The sequence below is a fragment of the Nerophis lumbriciformis genome, linkage group LG09, assembly GCF_033978685.3.
Source record: "Nerophis lumbriciformis linkage group LG09, RoL_Nlum_v2.1, whole genome shotgun sequence".
Classification (NCBI taxonomy): Eukaryota; Metazoa; Chordata; class Actinopteri; order Syngnathiformes; family Syngnathidae; genus Nerophis; species Nerophis lumbriciformis.
In genome coordinates, this window is record NC_084556.2 from 17112355 (window position 1) to 17133963 (window position 21609).

Genomic DNA, 21609 nt, shown 5'->3' on the forward strand with positions numbered 1-21609 from the left:
TGATTCCCTGGGCCCGGCCACCGCTGTTGCCCACCAGGGGGTGATAAAGGGTGATGGGTAAAATGCAGAGAATAATTTCGCCACACCTAGTGTGTGTGTGACAATCATTGGTACTTTAACTTTAAAAGAGGAGTGATGGATTTTCTAATATGCACTTTTTTTGAAAATTATATGGCATCTCAACTTTCAAATTCTAACCACCGCAAAGGGGTAATTTTATGCAAAACCAACTTTTCCCACCTGTTGGCACCTGCTTTTGGGATCTGCATAAGTCCCAATTAGCTACCGCTAACTCCGGTGAATTCTTCATCAAAACAATTTTCAATAGTCATTGTCATGATGTCTTTGGTTTTGAGTTTTGTATTATGTTTATTGTCTATTTCCTTTTTTGGCGCTCATTTGTTTACTGTGTGGCTGCTAGGAGCTCTAATTGATTTCACTCCTCCCTTTGATTAGTTTAGAGGGAACTAATCAATTAGCTCACTATTCAGAGAGCTTTATACACACGTGTCACCCTCCCTGCCTTTGGGAGGTCATTGTTTGCTATTGCGACATGTTATGTTTGGTGGAACCTCTCTCGACCACAGTATTTATTATGTTAGCTTCTCGATACTCCCTTTGTTTGTATGTATTACCCATTTAGTTTATTTTTTTCTTCAAAGCAATTTGCTCGTATTTTGCCATATAATGTTAAGGATTAAGCGTCCCTGCAGGCCGGTTCTGTCGCCTCCTGCCCTTCCTTTTGCATCATGGGGGAACACCTCTTTCACCCAAATGCAACAGTCGTTAATATATTAAATTCAAGCCATTGAAGCTTGAGTTTTTTTCAAATTTTCAAATTCATTGTAAATAACAGACTATCAAAAAACAAAGAAACAAACAAACAAAACAAAACAAAAAAAAAATATATATATATATATATATAAATTATGGCACCTGATTCACATCAAGACACGGGATGCAGTTTGCAAGAAGCCGAAAGGGGCTATTTATTGAACTGGTCCTTTTAAGAAGGGCAGGATGTGTAAGCATCAAACATAAAGTCTCAATTAAACATAAATCTCTTGCATCCGGGGTTCTCAATCTTTCCCAATTCACACTTCCTTCAATGTCCTAGGGATTTGCCTATAAATTAAGAAATACATAATATCAGTAAACATCTCACCTCACCAGTAATGTCATTAATGGGGAAATAGTGGATGTTTAAGCTTAACACCTGATGCACCTGCCTTGACACAGAGGAGAGCCAGACCTGAATTAGGCAGATTGAAGAAAAGTTTGTAGCTGGGCCCCACCCGGCCGCACAGCTGGTGGCATTTCAGGCTAATTGAGTAGGTACAGCGGTATGTACCGCCCCTCAATGATGCGGCCTAGGCTGGGGCGTTGTCCTCCATGTTCCACTCTGCCTCCATGCCCTGGCTCCTCCCCTGTGAGGTGCTTACCTGTCAGGCGGTGCTTGAGTGAGACTCCACAAAATATATATATATATATATACATATATATATATGTATATATATATATATATATATATATATATATATATACACACACACATATACATATATATATATATATATATATATATATATATATATATATATATATATATATATATATATATATATATATATATATATATATATATATATATATATATACACACACACATATACATATATATATATATATATGTGTGTGTGTGTGTGTGTGTGTGTATATATATATATATATATATATATATATATATATATATATATATATATATACACATATATGTATATACATATATGTGTATATATATATATATACACATATATGTATATGTATATATATACATATATATACATATACATATACATATATGTGTATATATATATATATATATACAGTATATATATATACACATATTAAAAAAAGGAAAATACCTAAAATACCTACAATTTTTTTTTTTTTAAAGACACTCTGACACAGTGTGACAACCAACCCCATGAAGGGGATATTGTTGGTTGTCAAAATATTATTTTCATGACTAAAATCATTCATAACTTAATATTGTCATAATCTCTTCCCTGACAGTTTAGACTTATATATACCTTCCTGTGTCTGGCATATTTTTGTTCCATATTAATCAAAACTATAGCTTTTGGTTTGCACTTTCTAAGAGTAACAATTGTTTTGATACAAACCCATCGTGTAAAATTAGAGGACAAATACCCCTCACCTCAAGTTCAACTGCCTTATTCGAGAGAAGACAATGTAGATAAGCTTTGTTCTCAATTGCGTACATTTCCAGAAAAGTACTCTTTTTATTTGCCTCCCTTTACAGGTGGCATTCCACACCAAACAATACACCATCGCAAAGAGCGCCTGTAAAGAATTATGGGAACACTACACCCTCCCTGATAGTGGGCCACAGAGCCCACGGAAAAGAATTGCTTCAACAGGGTGAGGATAAAAGACCGATAAATATCTAAAGTTTGGTCTTAGCTCATCTCATTTGACTCCTATCCCATTTTAAGGCTGCATTTAAAGGCTCTGGAAAGCTCATCTCCTCTCCTGTGTCAGCTCTTCCTCACGTCTATCTTCATTGAGACAGACATCAACATACAGCAGCATTCTCTTCTCTGTGACTGGGGCAGCATCTGCGGACTATTTGTCTGGAAACAGGTCATTTTAAATCAGTGTTGTAAACAATATTAACAACTGAGTGAACATATTGTGCTTTTTACTTGTATTATTGTATTATTGTTTATTTTAAAGGGACAATGCCCCTTGATGAACACAATAAAACCAGAGGTTGTGTAAATATGCCGGATTAAAGGGTCAAGCGGTAGGAAATGGATGGATGGATAGCAAAGATGCAAATTTTCATCTGCTGTCTTTCTAAACAAAAATAGAGTGACACAGCAACACAATATAATAAAATAGATCAAAATCCAGAGCATAGCAACAGTTTTGAAATAGGTTAAAAATGTTCACGTTTGGTTTCCTTGTAACCATGCTTTTAGTTTTACCTTGAAAGTATCAATTTAGTGTGTTTCTCTCCCTGATTGGGACTGAGGGCTGTTCCAGATTTGTACGCCTTTTCTAGAATGTTTTGTGTAACGGTGGTTTTTCTGTGTTGCACCTCACATTCACCTCTAGCTTCTGACTTGGTGCCAAGTCATGTGGCTCTTCTTTTATTATTGTAGTCTGTAACAGGGGCTTGGAGCATGTCCATGTCAAAATTAGAATCAGATATGCATAATAATGGGCAAGTATGTTTACCACACAAGACATTTGACTTGTTAGACTGTGCTCTCTTTGTTCAATGCATACATTTATAATACAAAATAGCACTTTTGAATACTTTCAGGTTTTCATAGTGTAAACACATTTTTCTAAAACTTTACAATGACGATAAAATTAAGGTTTTCTGTCAAATATCTTAATTGCTCTTTTATACTGTTGTTCTATAAGTTTTAAAACAGTGGTGCCTGCTAACGCCATACAGACCATACAGTAAAAAAAAAAAAAAAAAATCCGCATCAGATGTTAAGGGTTCGCATTTGTTTAACATTTTGTAACATTAAAATTAATTCTGTTCCTGACTTTTAATATAAGTTTCTCAATGAAAAAAATATCCAGAATAATTCCAGGATATTTGAAATGAGAGACTAGTTTAAGTACCTCCCTGCCCAAAAACCCATTGGACCATTTATTGTCTACTCGTCGCTTACTAAACATCATGCATACTGGGTTTTTTTGGGGGTTTTTTTTTTTTGCATTTAACAATAGGCACGTGTTACTTAGCTAGTTGTGGATATTATGTAGTGCATTTGTAAGCTTAGATGTAATTTCCTTAGTATCATGACCATAAATTAAAATGACAGCATCATCAGCGTACCTTTCTATATTAAACTCTAGCCATGCCTGAAGAAGATTATTCATCTACAGTGAAAAGAGTAAAGGCCCAAGGATGGATCCTTGAGGAACACTGACTAAGTTTTTTGACACCATTCATCATGACACACTGTTTTCTATTTGTTAAATACAATTGGAACCACTACATTGTGTCATCAGAAAAAAACAAGTATGGTAAATGTTTAAGGCGGACTTGATGGTCTCCTCCTATGAACACATTTATTATATCTTTTGAACACAAAATATGTGAATTTTTTTGTGTCTGTAGGAGGCCAGACTTGAGGAATGTGAACGCTTACTGGTGGCCATGGACTTGGCTATGTGGTTGAATGACAGCATCTTTGCCATTCAAGCTGTAGTAAGCTGTTATACCCTCTTGGTTCCATTCATCTTCTATCAAATCCCTTGTGATCATGCAATTGAGGTAATAACACTTATTTGCCCCTTCAACATAAGATGATACACTATTTCCAATACTTTTGTTTGCTTTTATTTTTCAGTTGCTCACCAAATGCTTAACAGTTTTGAAGGATAATGAACCTTATCTCAAACAAAAATGGCCCAGAAACACAGTGAAATACCTTATGCACATGATTGCCTGTATAACCAACTATCTGTCTAAGGTGCATATGCATGTTTGGCTGAATCTAAAAATGTTAACATCTAAGTAAGCTGGAATTAAGTCCTGAATAATCAAGATGTAAAGTAGATTTTTTTGGCCAGGCACTGCGTTCAGTGAAGGAGCACCGTAAGGCGGCCATGGTGATTGACAGTGGCCGTGCTCTTCTCCAAGACATCTTTGATGCCCAGGAGCGAATCATTAAACCTCCCAACAAAAATGTGTCGGTAAAGATATGTTTTGATTTGTTATCGTTTCTGGTTTTCAAATGTATTATTTTTTTTTTTAAAGAAAATGGTATTTCAAGAACCAAGTAAAAACAGTACGCTTTTGTATTTTCTTAGTTAAAGGCAGAGGATGCTGCTGCAGCAAAAGTCGAAATTAAAACAAGTCTGCAGCTGAAAGAACTATATGGGAAGTACACAAAAACAATTCCAATAGAAGCAGCTCCTGCCGCTGTAAATGGTAATACACAATAACAAAAGGGTTGCATTCATTAGATTTATTAAATATTCTTGAAAAAATATGTAATACTACAAAATAGTGAGTTTTGTACCATAATGTGATTTTCTTAGAGATATCACTCTCTCTGACTGGTTATGAGGATGATGCCATACTGCGTGAGCGGCTCCTCAGCAGCGCTCTAAATGACGCCTATGAATACGGTAAGTGACATGCATAATATTCTGTTCTAAATCATTTACTACATTCTTGCATGTATGTGTATATGATTTCTTCATAGTGATGCAGCTCAGCAGCCATACAAATTTTATTGAGTATTCGGCACTACTACTTCAGAGAGCCTTGGAAGAAGGACACCTGGGACTTGTGCTACAATGGGGGCAATCCATATTTGAGTTTCTAGCCAGGTATACAACAGCCATGGTTTGCAAGATAATAAAAACAAATATATATATATATATATATATATATATATATATATATATATATATATATATATATATATATATATATATATATATATATATACATATATATATATATATATATATATATATACACACACATATATATGTATGTATATATATATATATATGTATGTATATATATATATATATGCATACACATATATATACACACATATATATATGTATATATATATATATATATATATATATATATATATATATATATATGTATATTTGTGTGTATATATATATATATATATATATATATATATAAATGTGTATATATATTTGTGTATATGTGTGTGTGTGTGTATATATATATATATATATATATGTCTTAATAAGGTTATCCAAAAAATAGTGCTCGATACCGTAGTAGAGCGCAATATATGTATGTGTGGGGGAAAAAAATCACAAGACTATTTCATCTCTACAGGCCTGTTTCATGAGGGGGTTCCCTCAATCATCAGGAGATTTTAATGGGAGCATTCACATACCATGGTTTATATAGGGCACAGAGTGGGTGGGTACAGGCTGGCGTAGGGGCGTGGTGATTGGCTCATGTGTTACCTAGGAGGTGTTTCCGTCTGTGGCGGCATGCTGTTACAATTTCGCTGCGCTTGTTGAGGGATGACAGGTCTGGACGGTAAATAATAAACAGTTTCTCTTTCAAGCATAGGTTGCATCTTTTATTACCACTATTGTAAGGTGTGCTGTATGCAAGAATTTGCCATGTTATTGAATATTCAACATTATTGAAGCGCATATGCCAAATTTTCAAAGAGAACGGCCTACGGATCACGATTGAAGCCAACAAGCAAACCGTCATCTTCCTTGACGTCACTTTCAACCTGACAAATAACAGCTACCAACCATTCACAAAACCCAACACAACACTCCAATACGTGCACCATGACAGCAACCACCCACCCACCACCACGAAAAGAATACCTACCGGAATTAATAAAAGGCTATCGATGCTGTCATCTAGCAAAGCTGAATTTGACCAAGCAACCCCCCGTACCAAAAAGCCCTTGATGAAAGCGGATACAATTTCACCCTCACCTATGAACCCACGCCAGGAAACCAACCAAAAAAGAACAGAAAACGAAACGACATCATCTGGTACAACCCCCCATACAGCAAAAACGTCTCAACTAACATTGGACACAAATTCCTCAATCTGATTGACAAACACTTTCCCAAAGACAACATCCTAAGAAAAGTATTCAACAAGAACAACATTAAATTGAGCTACAGCTGTATGAACAATATACGACAAATTATCTCAAACCACAACAAAACAATTGCAAATGAGCCGTCGGCCCCCGGACAGAGCGACTCCAAAACCAACAAAGGCTGCAACTGCCGAAAGAAACCTGATTGCCCTCTCAACGGGGGATGCTTACAAACATCAGTTGTCTACCAATCTAAGGTAACACGCAAGGACATTAACACATCCGACACATGTAGGATTAACCGAGGGAGAGTTCAAAACCAGATGGAACAATCACAAGGCTTCTTTCAGGAACCAAAACCTGCGGAATACCACAGAACTCAGCAAACACATTTGGGACCTCAAAGACAATAATGTTGAATATTCAATAACATGGCAAATTCTTGCATCCAGCACACCTTACAATAGTGGTAATAAAAGATGCAACCTATGCTTGAAAGAGAAACTGTTTATTATTTACCGTCCAGACCTGTCATCCCTCAACAAGCGCAGCGAAATTGTAACAGCATGCCGCCACAGACGGAAACACCTCCTAGGTAACACATGAGCCAATCACCACGCCCCTACGCCAGCCTGTACCCACCCACTCTGTGCCCTATATAAACCATGGTATGTGAATGCTCCCATTAAAATCTCCTGATGATTGAGGGAACCCCCTCATGAAACAGGCCTGTAGAGATGAAATAGTCTTGTGATTTTTTCCCCCACACACATATATATATATATATATATATATATATATATATATATATATACATATTTATATATATATTGTGTGCGTCTTCCAATAGGAGAGATGATGTACCGGAAAAAGCCACAGATAGCCAGTGTGATAAAGAAGAAACTATTGAGCCCACTGTGACAGAGAGCCCATCTTCCCAGGTAAAAATGCAAGTACACTGGAAAATAATGATTTTCAAATGACTATACCATTATCCCTAAAAAATATTAAAGTTAAATGGTCGATTATATATTTGTATTCTTCCATAAAGCAGACATATGGTAATGAAGCTATTTTGTTGCAGAGCACAGTGTCTCAGAAAACTACTACAAAGAAACGGAAGTCTAAACTTCGAAGGGGTGCGCTTCTGAGTGCTAGAACTGCCAGGTATTGTATATGTACAGTCAAAAACAAAATGTGGATTTCAGAAGTGGTAGGGGACATAACTAGTTTGCATACAGGGTGCATGGCTTGAAGGGGGTGTTATTTGAAGGGATTAGATCAGTTGTTCTTAACCTGGGTTCGATCGAACCCTAAGGATTGGTGAGTCGGCCTCAGGGGTTCAGCGGAGCCTCTGTCGCGGAGGTCAAGACACACTCAACTCATCGTGAGAATAAAAACTTCTCCCTATCGGCATATTATAGATACCCCGAAACAACGTTCCCTCTAATTTCCATCTGATTTGCAGGTGTGTAATTTGTTGTGAGTTCCTGCACTGTGTTGGTTTTGTTCTTTGAACAAGGTGATGCTCATGCACGGTTCATGTTGTGCACCAGTAAAAAAAACATATAACTTTGTCCCGAATTTGAAAAAAAAAAACATTTTATTTTTCACTAAAGAAGGGTTCGGTGAATGCGCAAATGAAACTGGTGGGGTTTGATACCTCCAACAAGGTTAAGAACCACTGGATTAGATGCATGTTTTGGAGTAATATGAATGGCAAACAAATCGCTCAATAATAATTTTTTTGTAGAAAATAAAGAAATTAACATAATTAAATGTTTAACTTTCCTTGATTTTCCAAGATTACATCATGATTTAGTTTAATGTTAACCTTGTATGTCTTGGCTGGGAGTCGAATCATGTCCGCTGAAACAAAAGACTGAAGACATTGCGCTACCAAGAATCGAAAAAACTTAATCTGCAATTTGCGTTCTTATTCCCTGAGTGCAAGTCTTAGACAACAATATAACTACCTTTGATTGCCGCACTAGACTCCTCTTGCTTGGATTTTTTTCCTTGTCTTACTTGTTTGTGATCCATATTGCCGTTTGGAGGCCAACTCGCTCCTTTTTCCAAACTAACTGCTGCTTGTTGTCAATCATTGTCACGTTGGCAAGAAGGCAGCCCCATAAAGCCAATCAATGATTTTGTTGGTTGTCTAAAGCAGTGTTTTTCAACCACTGTGCCGCGGCACACTAGTGTGCCGTGAGATACAGTCTGGTGTGCCATGGGAGATTATCAAATTTCACCTATTTGGAGTAAAAAATATTTTTTGCAAACCAGTAATTCTAGTCTGCAAATGATGTGTTGTTGTTGAGTGTCTGTGCTGTCTAGAGCTACGCAGAGTAACCGTGTAATGCTCTTCCATATCAGTAGGTGGCAGCCGGTAGCTAATTGCTTTGTAGATGTCGGAAACAGCGGGAGGAAGCGTGCAGGGAAAAAAGTATCTAATGCTTAAACCAAAAATAAACAAAAGGTGAGTGCCCCTAAGAAAAGGCATTGAAGCTTAGGGAAGGCTATGCAGAATGAAACTAAAACTGAACTGGCTAAAAAGTAAACAAAAACAAAATGCTGGACGACAGCAAAGACTTACTGTGGAGCAAAGACGGCGTCCACAATGTACATTTGAACATGACATGACAATCGACAATGTCCCCACAAAGAAGAATAAAAACAACTGAAATATACTTGATTGCTAAAACAAAGTGGATGCGAAAAATATCACTCAAAGGAAGACATGAAACTGCAACAGGAAAATAACAAAACAAGAGAAAAAGCCACTAAACTAGGAGCGCAAGACAAGAACTAAAACACTACACACAGGAAAACATAAAAAAACTCAATAAGTCACAGTGTGATGTGACAGGTGGTGACAGTACACCTACTTTGAGACAAGAGCTATATTGATGCATGGTTGGTTATGCTTTAAAGTCATAATCAACAATTGTGACGACTTTTTACTGTCAACTGAGTTTAGTTTTTTTAATGATTTCTGTTGGTGGTGTGCCTCCGCATTTTTTCAGCACAAAAAATGTGCCTTGGCTCAAAAAAGGTTGAAAAACGCTGGTCTAAAGGGACAAGATTTAGCCTGAGATGTCGTTTTTTGCCTAGCACTAGTGTTTGACTTGTCTTTATTCAATAGCGTAATATTATTTTTGGATGGTGTATGGGACAAAAATGGCTTTTTTTTTAAAATACAGAGGACATGAATTCATGTATTACCATGAATTGATTAACGTGGACCCCGACTTAAACAAGTTGAAAAACTTATTCGGGTGTTACCATTTAGTGGTCAATTGTACGGAATATGTACTGTACTGTGCAATCTACTAATACAAGTTTCAATCAATCAAATGTTCCCCTGTCACTCCCCGCAAAGTATGTCTATGTATACAGTAGCTGTCTGTGTTTTGTTATTATGGTATTTCTGTAATTGTTTTTTTTTGGTGTAGGGAGCTACAGGCCGTGGAGAGGCTGCTGGCCTCATTGAGGGTTGCCATTCAGCGCCAACAGAGGAAGCTTCAACTGAGGCAAACTTCCTCTGAGGAGCGAGTCTGGAGGTCTCAGCTGAACTACTGCATCGCCCAAGCACATCTGACGATATTTGAGTGGGAGTTGCACCAGTTCAACGAAGGATCCCTGCAGTCCAGGTTCACACATACTAAATATAGACCGATATGTTTTTTTCAGGGCAGCACAGTGACACAAGGATTAGTGCCTGTGCCTCACAATGGGTTCGATCCTGGGCTCGGGATCTTTCTGTGTGGAGTTTGCATGTTCTCCCCGTAACCACCTCCAAAGACATGCACCTGGGGATAGGTTGATTGGCAACACTAAAATTGGCCCTTGTGTGTGGATGTGAGTGTGAATGTTGTCTGTCTATCTGTGTTGGCCCTGCGATGAGGTGGCGACTTGGCCAGGGTGTACCCCACCTACCGCCCGAATGCAGCTGAGATAGACTCCGGCACTCCCCCGCGACCCCGAAAGGGACAATCGTTAGGAAATGGATGGATGGATGGATGTTTTTTTCAGGGCCGATACCGACAGTTAGTAGTCAAGGAGGCGATAACCGATATTTGAAGTCGATACTAATTTGCAATAGAAATTAGCTAAACATGAATAGTAGGCTATACGTCAGTAAACAGCTGTAAAATAATTTTAAGTTGTTTTATTAACAATACTTTTCAGGAAACGGCGGACCAGTAGCGACATAACGTTTTATGTGGTGCTAATGTCTTGGTTAACTTAGCAGAAAAAAATATCAGACGATATTACAAACACCCTTTATTACTTGTGTGTAAGAGGAGCATCAACGTTTTAATTAAAATTTCCTTTGAAAATTGGTAGTGATATGGGATTTTTCTACATCAAAATAATTTGCCATGTATTAAATTTTATAAAATTTTATAGCAGTTTATATATTTAATACTTTGTAAGGTTTCCTTGTGAGGGACCCTGAAATATAGGTTGGTTGGTTTGTAGGTTGAAGTTTATTTCGAACATGCTTACAGTTTCACCATGATACATCCCATGTTTTACATATTTTAATTTCTCTTTACTACATGTCCGAAAAGGAGTGTAGGAATAAGTAAAGTTTATTTAATCCTACACCTTTTCCACTTCATAGCAATTACTCACAATTACTAATGTTCACTTCCTGTTCTCAATTTGTATCACAATTTAGTATGATTGATATGAAATATATGATTTTTAAATATTGCAAACATTTAAATAAAACCAATTTTGGGATCCTTCATGTAGCTTATAAGTGAGACAATTTTTTAAGCTGGCTGATCATTTAAATGTTACAGAAATTAGCTGCTGCCTGCTCTTCTGCCCCTGGCCTTGTGGTTAGAGTGTCTGCCCTGAGACTGGAAGGTCATGAGTTAAAACCCCGGCTCAGTCATACCAAAGACTATAAAAATGGGACTTATTGCCTCCCTGCTTGGCACTCAGCATCAAGGGTTGGAATTGGGGGTTAAATCACCAAATGATTCCCGAGCGTGGCCACCGCTGCTGCTCACTGCTCCCCTCACCTCCCAGGGGGTGAACAAGGGGATGGGTCAAACGCAGAGGATCATTTCACCACACCTAGTGTGTGTATGACTATCGTTAGGACTTTAACTTTACTTTCTTTACGTATTATATAAGTCTCCTATTTGTCAATTTACACAAAGTGTGGATTTTTGGCAGATATGGATTTTCTGTCATGTCCATCTCTGTCACGTTGTTATTTGATTTAATCACGGAACATAAAAACTCGCCACGCTCCTCTAAAGAGCCCATGCACGTTGCGAGTGCTGCAGACGAAGGTAATCACTGCAGTTACGAAAACACACAAAACAGGAGAAAGACTGCAGGAAAGAAGGACAAAAACTGAAATCACTGGCAAAAAATTTAACTTCTGAAAAGTTCTTGTAAACCAAGGAAATGTGCTGTAGGCGATCAGCAAGGGGAGAAATGGGGAGGGGTGGCGGTCCTTTGCAGAAAGGAGCACAGGTTATTACTACTAACTTACTTACTCTCTACATACGACTATTTTTTAATACTAAATACTGGTATCATATGTCTATATATTGTATTTGCTGATGTATTTTTATTTTAGTAATGTGTATTAAAAAAAATCCATCCAGATTCTACCGCTTGTCCCATTATAATATAATATAATATATATATATATATATATATATATATATATATATATATATATATATATATATATATATATATATATATCAGCCAATACCGATAAAAGAAGACCGATATTGATGTACTTCAAAATGCCAAATATCTGCCCCGATAATTGGCCTGGCCTATAATTGGTCAATCCCTAACACATACGTCTCACTTCCTATAATTAATTATTTGTTACTTTGTTCAGTCCATATCTTAAATCAGATCTTATTGGATTGTGCTAATTCATCTAATAAATTAAGTGCTTTGTGTTTCAGATTCAGTCACCTAAATCCATCAAGTTTCTTTCTGGCCAACTCTGGGTTTCTGATAAAGAATCACTCCTGGGAACCGCCTATCTCTAAACCCGAACCTTCTTTAAACTCTTCAGACTCTAATTTGTCAGATGACACGTCCAACAGAGACTGGGATAAAAAGGATGGTGGGTAATCTAGCACACATTGGGGATTGTTGAATGAAAGGAATTTTTTTTGCCATTACTTTCTGTCAGCAGATGATGGTTCTGTTATGGTGAGTTTTGACTGGTCCCAAGAAAACTCTCAAGAGCTAGAGGAACAGAGAACGGCTTGTAAAATTCTATTGGAATCGCTGGAGAAAGCTGCCTTGTATCTACGCAGGGCTATGGTATAGTTTGTTAATCACACATTGTAGCCACTCTATTTGTTAATTTGTGTGCTGTTTTTATTTTTTTCAGGTGTTGGCCCACCGCGGAAGTCACTGGACAATCCTGCAGAAAGTGTGTCACACTGTGTGGGAAGAAAGCAGCAGAATTATAGCTTTAGAGCGGACAGCTACTCAGCTTCAACCTCCCTTCGTGGTTTCATTGGAGGACTTGCAAAATATTTTCACCCCTCTATTAGTACATGCAACAGATCTTATCATAGACATGCTCAGCAGATTGGGAGTAAGTGTCATGCAAAGCAAAATTTATGTTATTGTTTTCATCCAATTATAACCGTCCATTTGTTGTCACCTCAAGCTGTGGCGTTTGTATGACAACGTAACCGAGGAGGAACTGGAACTCAATCTCTCTTTCACAGCCCCACTGGATGACTGCACCCAGGTGGACATGCGTTGGGTTCGCTCTTTGGTGTTGCACACTCTTGAGCTGCTCCATGACAGGGGCAAATGGGAACACCTAGCGCACTTTGCCTTACTTTTCAACTCATACACCTGGTAAATGAGATGTTCTAGCTGTGATCTGGCTTTAAGCACAATTCAAAAGTTGTATCAAAAATATGCTTTGAAAAAACACTAGTACTATATTGCTCTTATGGAACGCAAACACATTCATTTAACTTTATGATACCACTGTCATTGCTCTGCATTTATTACACAATACCAAGTGGTATTTCTAATATTTTACTTTAATTTAAAAATATTCGAAGTGCCTCTTAATATGATGCAAATCCATCTGGGTAGTATCTTTAAAAAACATAATTATTATATTTGTAAAAGCAACATTTTTTATATCTCTTGTATTGGTTCGGTTTTCTTACTCTGTATCGGGGTGTCAAACTCGTCTTCATTGCGGGCCACATCACAGTTATGGCTGCCCTCAGGGGCACACTTGTAACAGTAATTATATATGAATATTAATGTATAATCAACACTTGGTATTATTACACGATTGCCTATGCATTTGATCATATTTTTTTATGTACAAATTGATGGATAACTTGCTTCAGTTTGACTAGCAGCTATTTAAGTATTTTTTATTTTGACAAAAAAATGTTTGGAACATTGTTAATATTAATACTAATAGTTTGTTGCATAATCAGATAACGAATCTAAAGGGACCCTATTATGCAAAACCAACTTTTCTTACCTATTGGTACCTGCTGTTGTGTATTTGGGATCTGCTTAAGTTCCCAAAAGTTGAATTTAATTTGTGGAGGCATTGCAGAGATATTTATAAAATATCAATCAATCAATCAATCAATCAATCAATCAATGTTTATTTATATAGCCCTAAATCACAAGTGTCTCAAAGGGCTGCACAAGCCACAACGACAACCTCAGTACAGAGCCCACATAAGGGCAAGGAAAAACTCACCCCAGTGGGACGTCAATAAACTTGCCTTCCTTCACACTTCCGCCAAACGAGCTATTTAGAATTTTGGAATTGTTCTCAAGTGGGACGTCAGCGGATAATCCATTTATGGTATATTTTTACCCAGAGTGTTTTGTGCCATTGCCGCCCGACGCTGTAGTTAATGTATTTTTCGCTATCCTCTTGTTGTGGGGCATGATGGCTCGTACATGCACATGCATCCTCCGCTGTTGCCATTTCTAAGACAAAGTAGCGTATAGTTTGAACTTCATCTGTCAGTAAAATCGCTATGGAAGTGTTTAAAACCTAAACAAAGATAGCGGAAAGAAGATGCTGTTGAAGTAGGTAAGGTAAATAAAACTGCAGGTAAATAAAACTGCCCATAAAAACCACGTTCAGAAAGCTCTTTGAAATGCTATGGTCTGGATCATCTGCTGATCCTGAGCCAGTGCAGGATGAATGGATATATACAATATCTGGGTACTTTTTCTAATAATGTCTAAAAAGAACCAATGATTGTCACACACACACTAGGTGTGGTGAGATTATCCTCTGCATTTGACCCATCACCCTCAGTCCCTGGGAGGTGAGGGGAGCAGTGAGCAGCAGCGTTGTCCGCGCCCAGGAATCTATACTGTAAACCTTGAGTTAAAGCCCAAGTGCACCTCTCTCCTCAAGCGTGCATGTGAGTGTGGATGAGTGGATGTGTGCATGTATGAAGGGTCTGAGTGAGCAAAGTATGATTGTCAAATGGGATTTTAACTGTAAAATTCAATAAAATGTATTTGCAAAAAAAAGAAAGCTGCTTGAAAACGATCTGTAAAACATAATCTATGCAAAATTTTGACCAAAGAACCACCACTATATGTTAGGAAGTGTTTTAAATGTAGAAGAAAAATCATATTATGACCCCTTTAAAGTTAGCAGTACATGCATTTTTTTCTGTCAAAATTAAAAAAACAAAAACATTTAGTAAAAAAGATTAATTGCTTTATTGACGCATATTATTTCCAGGCTATTGCTGGCCAGATCTGGCCCTGGGTCTTGAGTTTCACACCTGCACCTAATGCATCTAATGTTGCTTTTTTTTATTTTATAGAAAACAATGGAAACATTTAGTATGTTGAGGGATGACATAAAGAGACTGTGGCATGGGGTTTTCAAAGTTATTTACTGACGTTTATTTTGTGACAAAACTAAAGTTTTTATAAGTTTTTTAAAAAAAGGTTTATTTTTCTCAAGTTTCTGCACCCCTGATGTAGGAGGTGGTGTGCATCAAACTTTGGAAACCTCTTCTATAGTATGTTATTTGTCCCTTCTGAGGTCACAAAACAAGTTGTACTGAATAACAACACTAAATGTAAATCTGTCCTGTGACATCCTAGTGACCGATACGCCTTGACAGTGACTCCCCTCTTGGTCCTGGCCCAGAAGAAGCTGCTTGAAAGGATTAGTAACAACAGAGGGCCAAGGGTCCCACAACCACACCATGTGAAAACCCATTGGTTCACTAACAAAGAGGTAACACCTCATCATTTTGAAGTTGTAGTTAGCTAGTATACAATCTAAAGCATCCCTTTTGATGTTTTAGGTAACATACAAGACTTATGCAGGCTGCCAGCTGTTCAGTGGATGGGTACCTCATCTTATTCGGCACCCATCAAGCCACAACAATGCTTCGGACGCCAGTCCCCCGAATGAAACTGAGCTCATAGGTTAGAACACTAATAAAGCATGCCATGTTTTTATTACCGCGGTAATGTTTTAATGCGCCCGCTGTGTTTTGTGTGTCTTAAGATGCAGAAATGAAGCGCTCTCAGGCCCTTGTGTGTGTCCCACTGGATGTGGAGAACACTCTGCATTATTACCGTCAGTCTGTTGAGAGAGTACCACATTGTCTCCAAGTGTTCCGCTATAGTCGATCTTTACTGCTGCTGCACCTTGCCAATAAACAAGCAGGTTTTGAAAGTGAAGAATGCTTACCAGGAGAGATTGATTTTAATCCCATACTAATGGCCACACCAAACATCCAGCCTTGGAACCTGATCGACAACCACTATGTTACTCCCAAGACTCTCTACAATATCCCTATAAGCCCCGACCACTTGCCCAAAGTCATCTCTACATACATTGCATCCACAAGTAAGATCACAAAATACCTGGAAATTACTATTGCTGAAAACTTTGAATTTAAATATGGTGGACAGTTAAGTTCTGCAATATTTTTTTTGTTCGTTGCCAACTTCTCCTAGAATATCTCCAGACAAAGAGCCAAGAATCTCTCAGAGTATTTGCACTGCATGAAATGGGAAACCTGCATTTCTACGATGGAAACCCACGGTCTGCAATCTATTTTCTCCCAAGTCTGTGAATGTGTGCATGTTGAAACAAGCCGTTTATTGTACCCTGCCTCTTTCCTGCAATTACGCAGCCCAAACTAGGTTACAGAGTTTGCCAGCTTTTCATTATTGCACTGTTTTTTTCTCTCCTTACTTCTAGGATGGCACACACTTGCTGGAGTAAAGCTGTTGATGCTGCTTTACAGAGCTCAGAGGTGATAGATCGATGGGATGGGGCAACTTTCGCGGGTGGCACACTGCAACAAACTTTAAAACAGGCTGGCATTTGGGGATGTTTACAGGCAGCGGTGCTTGCTGCTAAGATTGCACAGTAGGTTCCTGTGATATTTCTTATTAATGACTTTTTATGTTAGCAACATACAGTGCAGTACCTCACCAAAGTTAGTACACCCCTTGCATTTGTTTTTATCTTCTCAAGGGACAATAAGTTGAAATAAAACGTTGATATGCTTTAGTGTAGTCTGTGTAGAGCTTGTACAACACTCTGTATTTACTATCCTCTGAATATTGACTGAACACACAGCCATTTTTGTCTGAATAACTGGTAATACCAGTGAGTCCCAAGATAATTGTGTCTTGCCTACGGTCAACCATGGTCCGGGGTTGCACGAGTGCAGCTGTAATTGGGGAGTTGTGGTTCACATAAATTCTGTAATATACTGTGATATTTAGAAGTAGAACTCTTCACAGATAACAGTGTACATTGGGGCAAAACATCCTTATTTAGTGTGAGCACTATTTTATTCAACACTGCCTTAATCCTCCCAGGCATGAAATTTACCAGAGCTTCAGTTTTTTCAATGGAAACCTCTTCCACCCCTGGTTGTGGAAGTCCCCCCGCCCCCTGCAGTTTTTGAAAGGAGGGGATTGTGCTTTGGTTTAGAATGTCACATTACATGTTAGAATTTCCCTCAAAAAACTGCAATCCCGAGTTAACCCCGGCAGCAATAGTACAGCCCGAAACCATAACTCTTCTACCTCTGTGCTTGAATGTAGGCAAGACAATTATTTTTCTACTCACTTGCCTTGCCACCTATTCAGACAAAAATGGCTTTGTGTTGACTCCTTTCCAGTGGTCCGTAAATACAAGCTGTACACCGACTACTCTAACGGTTAGCCAAGTTTCATATTATATCTTGAGAATAATTGATTACTGAAATGTGAGGGTTTTATAGTTACTTTTGTGAGGCCCATTATCTGTTTGTGCGTCCATCTACAGGTATATTCTAACTTCAGATATCGGCCAGAGGACCATGTGCTCACTCTTGTCTGCTCACCTTTTTAAGGTACCGGTAAATACATATTTATTTATGTTGCAATAGTTTTCTTCCAGCACTAAAAAAAATCACAATTTTACCAAGTATATATTTCTAATTTCTAGTCAAAATATCTAAACAATCTTATTACAAGTAGTATTTTTTTCCGTGAGACACAATAACTTGTTTTTTAGGTAATTGATCTTATGAGGAAAAAAATACTACTTCTGAGCATCACAAGTTTGTTATAAGACACAGAACTTCATAATACTAGTAATTATAGCTAATATGTTTTAATAGCTAATTTCAAGATCACTTTTAAGTTTTTAAAGCTTAAATATAATGTTTTATTTAAAGAAATTTTACCAAGACAAGTTTGACGTTTTAGCTCATGACAGGCAAAAATAACTTAAACAATTTTTTTAACTCTTTTTAAGAGGGGCTTTTTTACACATATTCTATATGCATCTTCCCTATAGTGTGTGCTGTGTTGCTCCTTGGCTCACCCCCTCGATGACCTCCAGTATGCTTCATACAGCATCGGAGATGAACTACTCCCCGGGATTGACCTTTTCTCAGAACATCACAGGGCCGACCTCGGGAATACTGTCGCCAGCCTGAACTTTATCTGCCAGTGGCTGTACATCGCAGGCTATCATATAGCGGTAACAACCTGCACTAAACTGTCCATACTTTACACCCAACATTACCTGTTGACCTGACCAGTTTTGTTTAGCTACTTTAGAGATATAAAATCAGTGCATTAGAGCAAGTGTGCTTAACAAAGTGCCCAGTGAGTGTATAATTACAGTGCTGAATAAAGTTTGTAATTTAATTTCAGCTTCTGCCCATGCTAGCCCTTTATCAGCATCTTGTCGGAACTGTATGCAGAGACGCTGAACGCACAATTGAGGGCAAAATTCTAAAGGTAAGCATTTTTTAGACCTGTGTGGTGCTTCTGGGGGATAGTTGTTTTTTTTAAACTTGGGTGGTGTTTTCTGCAGATCCGCACTCTCACTGAATTATGGCTCTTCTCTGAGGCCATAAAGGAGGCACTGAAGCTCTCACAAGGAGTGGGGATTCTTCTCCCTAATGGACGTTACATCACTAATGAGTTCCTTCAAGTATTCACTTTTTTTCATTCCGCTTTACTCTTTATTTGAGTCATAAGAGAATATCATGCTCATGTTGTCAGATGCACCTTAAGTTACAATCTTGTTCTTGTGACTTTAGTTAACTGAGCCTAATAAGCCTAATAATGCAATATGCTCATTCTGCAGCCTGGGAAGATGTTTCATAACAACAGGCCACTTCTGGACAATGTTCAGGTACTATATTTTATTTTCTCCAAGCATTGTATTCATTCTATTGCAATATATTACACCTACAAGGTTAAAAGTTGTTAAAACATTTTTTATTCAGGATTTCTGTTTGTGACGTTTTGTTAGGCATTGGAGGAGCTTTTCAACTGTGAGCTTTCTCCAGAGGTCAGCACTCTTTTCGGATCCACACTGGGGCTCCGATTTAACCTTGCAATTGTTCAATTCATCCTGATGCTCAGCAACACTGTGCAAGGCCCTCCTGAGCCAGATCCACAAGAAAGAACATTTACTAACTTTAGCTACACAGGAAATGCTGATAACCATGAACAAAACCAAACACGTTCTGAGGAGAATAAAAACCCAAAAGCGAGAGTACTATTTGATTCACAGCAAAATCTCACACCAGAAAGGTTAAAGGTAAGATTTTTTTTTTTTACAGATCTTTACTTCAATTTCTGTCATTAATTGCCCTCTCCTCTGCTTCAGTACCTCCTGCTGGAAGAAGCTCACCTCCAATTGGACTCCATATTGCAAAACCTCCCATCTCCGTCCCACAGTGAAATTGAGAACCTGGAATTCAAAATAGAGGCCAATCTACTCAAAGCCAATCTCTACATGCAGCAAGGACATGTTGCACTGAGGTATGATGGCCTTATTTGTGTTCATATGGCTATCTTATTTAATATCATGCCTGTTTCATGCTTAACATTTTCAGCTCTGAAATGGCAGTGGCATCACTGGTGCTTCTGCAAGACTTAAAAGCACCTGTACTGGATCACGAGAAATCAACACTTGCTGGGATTGAAAATGAAAAGGTAGAAGTATCGTATGGGGCCGGGGGACTATTTCAAAGTGTTTGCATGTAGAATGTACAAGAATACACATAACTGATTTAATGCATGGATGCATGTGTGGTTTATTTTGTCAACAGGACACCGTAGATTGCGCGCAGCATGAAGACTGCCCCAGAGCAGTTGAGGCCAGTGAGCGGGTCGGAGGTGTTTTGTGGCTACGTTGCCGTGTGGCTATGTTCCGCTGCCTCGCAGCACAGGACCCTGATGCCGCAACTCCACATTCAAGTCTGTTTGCGTGTAGTCCCCCCCACCCCGCGCACACCCACAATATGCATCTTATTCTGTACAAAATGTGTACAAATACCTGTATTGCCTTTGTATAGATAAAATTCATGACAAGACGGCTCAGGTGTTAAAGCAGAGTCTGGACGACTGTACTCTTTTGGGAGATGTCGACCTTAAAGCCCTTTTGATGGTAGAAGGTGCACAGTTAAAAGCAGAACGAGGCAGGGTGGATGACAGCGTGGCACTGTTGCAGGTAACAACACAAACAACATCTTCTCATTAATAACTTAGTCAATTGCTTTTTGTGTCAAATGCTACCAAATAACACCAAATATGTTTAGGATGCCGTGAGCCTACTGTCAGGACGACCTCGTATGCCACCAGGATCCGATATGACTTTAATTAGAGCCACATTACTCCTCAGCAGCCTGAAAGTAACACAAAGTGCCAAACTAATAAAGCTGACGCATAAACTTTTGCAAAAGAAGGTAAAAACATACTGTATTCACCACTCACATAAATACGGTTGCAGTCAGGTAAAGCAGGGAATTAAATTGAAGATATTCTCTTTTTGTTTCAGCTGTTCGAGTTTGGTGAGAGTGTTGTTTTTAATGATGGGGAAATGTGCATTTCTTCCCCCGGGCCCAAAAATGTCTATCTTCCTTACCTCTATATGTTAAATCAAACAACCTAGCAAACAAGGTATGTATAGCCTATACAGTTTCCAACCATAGATTTGGAGATTTGCATATTTCAATATTATTTGTATACATGTATCATTTGTTTGTTTCTTGTAGATTTGTGGTTAAGTCATGTACACTTTCTTTCAGGTCATAATTTGGATTTTTGCATGCTGTGACATCTAATGCACATGCATCAAACTTTAATTTGAAAAAAACAACAACATCATAACTCCTTTTGTAAAAAATAGAAATAAAATTGTGTTTTAAAAATAACGACATGGTTGCATTTTTTTCTAAATTCAGTGGGGGAAAAAAATAAATTATAATTATTACTATTTCCGATGTGTGCAATATTTGAATAATCTGTTTGATTGATTGATTGATTGATTGAAACTTTTATTAGTAAATTGCACAGTGAAGTACATATTCCGTACAATTGACCACTAAGTGGTAACACCCGAATAAGTTTTCAACTTGTTTAAGTCGGGGTCCACTTAAATTGATTCATGATACATATATATACTATCAGA

At 37.9% G+C, this 21609-nt stretch overlaps 1 protein-coding gene across 3 annotated transcripts in view; it reads left to right on the forward strand.

The window, feature by feature from the left end:
• Positions 1-21334, forward strand: part of cfap54 (cilia and flagella associated 54) — a 37055-nt gene extending 15721 nt beyond the window's left edge. For all 3 annotated transcript variants that reach the window (XM_061962460.1, XM_061962457.1, XM_061962458.1), the window contains exons 23-55: positions 2327-2445; positions 2520-2667; positions 4172-4327; positions 4404-4526; positions 4627-4749; positions 4867-4987; positions 5098-5187; positions 5265-5391; positions 7480-7570; positions 7714-7796; positions 10085-10282; positions 12584-12747; positions 12820-12950; positions 13021-13230; positions 13306-13502; positions 15765-15900; positions 15971-16094; positions 16177-16521; positions 16632-16719; positions 16879-17049; positions 17959-18025; positions 18475-18660; positions 18837-18923; positions 19000-19119; positions 19276-19323; positions 19444-19734; positions 19804-19958; positions 20033-20132; positions 20249-20396; positions 20495-20649; positions 20738-20884; positions 20977-21098; positions 21227-21334. In XM_061962460.1, coding sequence (XP_061818444.1) covers positions 2327-2445; positions 2520-2667; positions 4172-4327; positions 4404-4526; positions 4627-4749; positions 4867-4987; positions 5098-5187; positions 5265-5391; positions 7480-7570; positions 7714-7796; positions 10085-10282; positions 12584-12747; positions 12820-12950; positions 13021-13230; positions 13306-13502; positions 15765-15900; positions 15971-16094; positions 16177-16521; positions 16632-16719; positions 16879-17049; positions 17959-18025; positions 18475-18660; positions 18837-18923; positions 19000-19119; positions 19276-19323; positions 19444-19734; positions 19804-19958; positions 20033-20132; positions 20249-20396; positions 20495-20649; positions 20738-20884; positions 20977-21090 — 4563 coding nt within the window. In that variant the 3' untranslated portion in view covers positions 21091-21098; positions 21227-21334. The remainder of the gene's footprint in view (positions 1-2326; positions 2446-2519; positions 2668-4171; positions 4328-4403; positions 4527-4626; positions 4750-4866; positions 4988-5097; positions 5188-5264; positions 5392-7479; positions 7571-7713; positions 7797-10084; positions 10283-12583; positions 12748-12819; positions 12951-13020; positions 13231-13305; positions 13503-15764; positions 15901-15970; positions 16095-16176; positions 16522-16631; positions 16720-16878; positions 17050-17958; positions 18026-18474; positions 18661-18836; positions 18924-18999; positions 19120-19275; positions 19324-19443; positions 19735-19803; positions 19959-20032; positions 20133-20248; positions 20397-20494; positions 20650-20737; positions 20885-20976; positions 21099-21226) is intronic.
• Positions 21335-21609: the final 275 nt, after the last annotated feature.